This window comes from Coturnix japonica, chromosome 1, assembly GCF_001577835.2.
Source record: "Coturnix japonica isolate 7356 chromosome 1, Coturnix japonica 2.1, whole genome shotgun sequence".
Classification (NCBI taxonomy): Eukaryota; Metazoa; Chordata; class Aves; order Galliformes; family Phasianidae; genus Coturnix; species Coturnix japonica.
Window position 1 is genome coordinate 100,110,761 of NC_029516.1, and position 6,000 is coordinate 100,116,760.

General features: G+C 37.4%; 1 protein-coding gene across 1 annotated transcript in view; it reads left to right on the forward strand.

Annotated features, from left to right (window-relative positions):
- EFHC2 (EF-hand domain containing 2) overlaps nt 1–6,000 on the forward strand; it is a 56,269-nt gene that overhangs the window by 29,107 nt on the left and 21,162 nt on the right. The window contains exons 8-9 of the mRNA XM_015884109.2: nt 109–274; nt 1,256–1,398. Coding sequence (XP_015739595.1) covers nt 109–274; nt 1,256–1,398 — 309 coding nt within the window. The remainder of the gene's footprint in view (nt 1–108; nt 275–1,255; nt 1,399–6,000) is intronic.

Consider the following 6,000-nt stretch of genomic DNA (forward strand, 5'->3'; position numbering starts at 1 on the left):
GATCTGCTAGAGAAATAGACTGATTAATATTCATATTGAAATTTTAAATCCTCAGAAGAGTGGCTTCATCAGAAGAAGAACAAATAAGTCTTACTGTCTTTATTACAGAGGATTTCACCCCAGTTCCATATAAAGCTCCACCACCTCCAAAAGCAGAAAAACCTATTCCACCATACACTGGATTTGGTTCTGAAGAGGATTCTCTGTGCTCCTGTTTTGGTTTTCTTCTCAAGCCTCCCCAGAAAGATTTCAAGAAATTCATGGAAAAAGACAGGTATTTTGGTGAAAAATAATTACAACCTTTTTGCTTGTTTGTTGTTGTTGCTATTTCTTCTGTGAAGGCAATGGATGTTGAACGGGAATGTAACTTTTTGGCAAAATATGCAGTTCAGCCAACTTTTAGGGGAATGGTTTACTGACACAGAACTCCAGTTTTCTCTGAACTCAGCAACATTTCTGCCCCTGCCATCCTTCTCCCTCATTCCCTTCTGCTGCTTTCAGTGTCAGTGTGATGGAAGTCAATGACCAGGAACTAGTCAGGAATTCTGAATGCTTCAGAAGTCCAACACTGATTTATTTTTCTGTTTGACTTTCTTACATCTTCTTTCTTATCTGCTGATTTTCACACAGCTAGCTACTGCAGTCAAAGCATTAATCCTTTCCATTATGAAGTACCTTGTCAGACAATGGTTGTTGAGGCCTTAGTGAGAAGCAGGGTGACACACTGGAGAACCAGTAACCACCTGTAAAACATACAGAAAAGAAGAAAACAATTAGAAAAGACTTGGTAGGGCATATAACGGTACTGTAAATAATGTAAAACGTAATGACAATATCAAACTAGAAAGATCATTTGGTAGGCCTGATTTCATGGAAATGATGTCAGTGTGTCTTACCATTCAGAATTTGATTTGAAAATACACACGTTAAATCCATTTTCTGTCTATAAATGCTCTGGAAAGAAATTCAGGCCTTCATTTGCAACTAAATTTGAATACAAATTCATTTCAGAGCTTTGGCAGAGAAGTAATTTTCCCTGAAAATAATTCCTTTCTATCTGAGTCTGGTTGGTTGAGTTAATTTAAGCTGAAAATGATTTTTTTAGAGAAGAACCTTATGGCCTTTCCCTTCTTGATCCTGGAATAACACAATTAATGTACTTTACAAACCATAGGAGATTGAGTCTCTAAGTGATTAAGACTTTTCTCTGTTTTTAATTTTTTTTACATACTTTTTTTTTTTTTTACTTTTTCAGATGTGGACTTGACGGTAACACACTGCGCTTTCTTGCAAAGCTTGTTACTGATAGTCCTATTGACAAGGATCGGAAATTCATTATTTGTTACTTCCTGAGGGATGATACTATTTCTGTTTATGAACATACACAGCGAAACACAGGTAAGATGTAGCAGTGTTTTGCAATCAGTCCCAGTCAGTCTGTTCATTTGATTTCAGTTTGCAGTAAACATTGTGGCCAGACTCAGCACTAGCAGAAGCAGGGATGGGGCTTTTTAAGTGTAATGGGAATTACATCAGTAGATATACTGTTATGTTATATAGCTGTTTGTCATAATAATTTATGATTTTCATCATTCAGAATAACGCTATTTATTGTATGGCAGCACTTCACAATATCCTTTGGGAACTGGAAATTTAATGCATTTGAACTTTTGTTACATTTTAATTTGCAAATTTGGCCTTTAAGTGTATGCTTTTGTTGTAGATAACATACGGGAATTGAACTATAATTGCTGGCAAAAGGAGGCAGGAATTTTAAGACACTGAGAATGAAAGAGTAAATCCTTCATTTTGCAAGGAGTTATGGTGTTGTTATACCTACATAATATCCATTTAACAAAGCAGCAAATGAAGGCAAAGCAATTTGTGACAGCTTTTAATATACATTATTATTAATCATGTCACGCTGAACATCTGAAGAGTGAAGGTTTCCCTGTGCTTCTAGTATATCACATGTGTGCATGTGTATGTGTGCGTGTGGCACAGTACCAGGAAGGACTGCAGGAAATTATTCTGTAACTCAGCAGGGCAGAGGAGCTTTGGATAAGTGGATTCCTGTTGGAGAGATTAGTGGTTGTTTGGGAAGACTACAGAACATCTGTAGCAATGGCATCATCTTTGTTAACATCCTGAAGTACCCTGGCACCTCTTAAGATGTGCAGTTGAAGGACTTATTTTTTAAAACCTGCTGTCTCCAATGGAAAACTGCTCTGGGAGAAAAGAAGTCAGAAGATCACATTGTCTCAAAGAAGAGAGTAAAATAGCTGCAGAAGTTTTTCTTAGTTATTTTGTAAGGTTCTTGTAAAACCTTGTGATGCTGTTTGAATTGTCCTATACTGGCTTCTTGACACAAAGAGCCTTAATGCAGTATCTTAGGTACACTCTGCAGTGGTGATCATCTCACTCAATACTGACCTACTTGGTACCCTGAGTGGTAAAGCTACCTGTCTGCAGGAAAGGCTTTCCCAGGGAGGACTGCTCATTCTTGCAAACTTACTTGTAAGCCTTCAGTGAAAATTAATTTTTATATTAATTCATATCAGAATTGTGATGAACATCACATCCATGAAAAATGAAGATGTGAATATCTAAATCCTTCTGTATTTCTAGAGAACTCTTTCTGTAGCAGTGGTGCTACTAAGTCATTTACAGTGCCTTTCATCTGAGTAGGGCACTCCAGATGACTTACGGAAGACGTGAGCCTTCTCAATGCAAAGAACTAATGGCATCCGTGCCTATATCAAACTGTATGATGAATGCAGAGATAGAGATGCCATCCTCCACTTGAATATAAGCAATTTTCTGAGGGATATTTTGAAAATATGGACAGCTCCGGCCTTGTCTTCAGTGATCTTTCTCAGGTAGCCCTGCATAAGTGCAGCAAAAACATCTTAATGGCAACAGTGTCCTGTCAGTATTTACAAGTTTTCTGCCATCCAGTGTCTTGTAATATATGTGACTTCTTTTATCCAGCTGAGTAGACATATATATGTGCATTTGTTACGTAATGCTGCTGTGATGCTTGAGCAGCTCAGTCCTGAACTAGAGAATGACATGTCTGATTGGCTTGCTTATGTCTGGAGGCACAAAGGATAAGTATGTAACTGCACTGTTAAATTAATGAAGTCTGTTCAAGAGATTGAATCTTTGTTCCCCATCATCTGTATTGCCTGGTTCTCCTTTGCACTATTCCGACTAGATGTGGCTCCAGAGAGCTCAGGGCCCCTTCTGGAGGATGCTTAACTCCAGAAAATCCTCCTTGAAGGCATTAAGAACAAGGCTGCATCAGGTATGGCTTTCTCTTTCCTTATCAATCATCTCACACTTTCCCAGGAGGATTTAACATTTCAAAAACCTTCCCAGGCTATCTACCCCACATGTGATTTTATTCTGTAAGACATTGCCTTTTTGGGACTACAGTACAGCCCCCCACACAGTCCTTCTGATCTGTAGTTTTACAGCCATTAAATATTGCTAGTCAAACAGAATGTGAAACAATAAATGAATAAGTCTGCATTCCAGCAGTAAGAAATGCTTTAAGGCACCTATGGAAGGCAAGTATCAGCAAATAAGTTTTTAATGAGACAGTGGAAAGATGAAGTGGGAGGATGTGGCCAAGATCTCTGACCACTAGAGAGTTTGGTGAGAGTGGGATAAGAAGTAGAGATTAAAGGGCCACTGCAGCATTTGGAAAGATGGCTGGGACTGCCGAAGTTTATTTGTTCCCACTTCCTTTATACCTTCTACCTTTCTGTTCTCTCCCTCTGTCCCTCCCACATTTTAGTTGTGTCTGAAGGAAAAGAGACCAGGTTTCCTTGAGGTTAAGAATGAGAAGGCTTTGCAGAGGTCAGTTATGAGATGCAAGGCGAAAGGGTAAGGCATGCAAAATGGGTGCGAGATGAACATTCTTGTGTGAGGAGGAAAAGTGTTGTTGAAGTGAATGGGGTGTGAGTAGAATAAGGCTGAGCACATCTTAGAGATAGGAGGAGTTAAAATGGTAAATGGTTCCCAGAACAACAGTTTGACCACGTCCCCCGAGCATAGGTTCAAAGGGCATATTTTCCTGTTTTATTTGCATGAATTAGTATAAGTTGGCAAACAAAAATGTTTCAAACCTCAGACCTGAGACCAAAGTATTAAAGTTACTTGTCTTAGTTCAGTGATCTGAAGGTTGCAGAGAAGTACTTCATACTATTTGGTAACAGTGTGAAACTGTATTTGAAATACACAGGGCTGGACATCTTGAAGCACTTTTTGAGATGGGGGTCAAAACATAAAAACTTTGGCTCCCCGTGCAGGAGATCACAACCTCTTTTTTGCTCTAGACCAAGCTAGCAGCTGTACAAACACCTACAAAGCCTGATCTGATCTTAATGGAAGAGGATCTTTGGTTGTGCTGTTTATTTTGTGCTTTGAGCCTGATTTTTGTAGATTTCCATCAAAATTTCTCATCAAGTTTCAGTATAAAATCTCTAGCCTAATTAAGTATTTTTAGCTGTTTCTCTTTACACCATATGGAGTGTACTAAACCGTAACACTTAAAAAACAGTTATTGAACAGAGGTATTGAAGTAAGTGTCCAATCTAGATGCGCAATTACATGGGAATACAAAGGCAAGAGTAAAATTTCATTCTTACAGTGATCAGTTTTGTTTGAATATTACCAACAGTTGCCAGGATTATATAACATAACATTTCATATTTGTTTTAATAGCTAGATGGAAAGGAATGTGTTAAGATTAGAGTTATGTTAGTAATTAGAATATTTATTTATTTATTTATTTATTTATTTAAAGTAGAGCTGACCATTACATTAGTGCATTTTTTTGTCTTTTGCTTTAGTGGTATGAGTAAAGCAATTAAGTAAGACATCTGATCTGACTTCTGGTTTAATAAGTAGTTTGTATTTCACATTCACTTATAATTTTGACTATAAATGGCATTTTATTACACTGTTCATCAGCCTTTTATTGAACTTGCATCACTACCTACCATATAAAGCATCATTAAATGTTACCGAAGTACGTTTTTCGGCTTTTGGCTTAGAAGCTGAGATATAAACAGGAAGCAAACCTGAGCCACTCCAGGGTTATTGTAAGGCACAAACCCTGACAAAACAAAATGTGACAGAGTGTTTTATTGGTAAATGTGATGTAATCTTGTGGTGCACTAGAGGGTACTAATATAAAGAAAAATATTCCTTTTAATCCCTTACATGCCCCTGAGCAACATAGGTAGTGCCCAGTGGCATGAGTAAAATCATTATAATGTGAAAAGAAATAATGTGACATACCTAGCTCAAAAAGGAGATAACAGATCACAGTTAAGTTGCGTTGACAGAACAGCATGTGGAAGATTGTCACTTCATTCCTGCTTTTTTTCATATTCAAGTGCCCTTAAAAGCAAGTTAGAATTGCAATGCAACAGACTTTGTGATCTCAGTAGGATTAATTTGTCCCAAGTTGTGGATTTTTCTTTTTTTTTTTTTCCTTTTTTTCTTTTTCACTTTAACAATTCAAGGATAATTGCCTGCATTTCGCATCTTACATTTCTCACGGTCAGTCCCAAGGCTGGCAACAGGGTTATGGGAACCATCTGAAGAGGCAAATTTCTCTCACATTTTAGAAAAAAGAAAAAAGCGAAGGTGTTTGGCAGGCATTCAGATGGGACACATCACAGAGTAAGCACAATGTAACTGTTACTGTGGACACTAGCAGCGATCTTTCCTTTAGAAATGAGAGGGAGGGGCATGAGTATAATTGGAGACAAGAAACTCACGGATGAAAACTAATATTTAAATATAAACTGTCTGGTCTGGAGAGGTTTTTTGGATCCTTTTTGTGTTTTTGATTTTTGTTTTCATGTTGCTTTTTTTTTTTTTTTTTTTTTTTTTTTTTTTTTTTCTTTATTTTTTGCTTTTAATATACAAACCTGTTATGAACACAAATACCATGTGTGTGTGCATCCTCCATCGGCTCAGCCC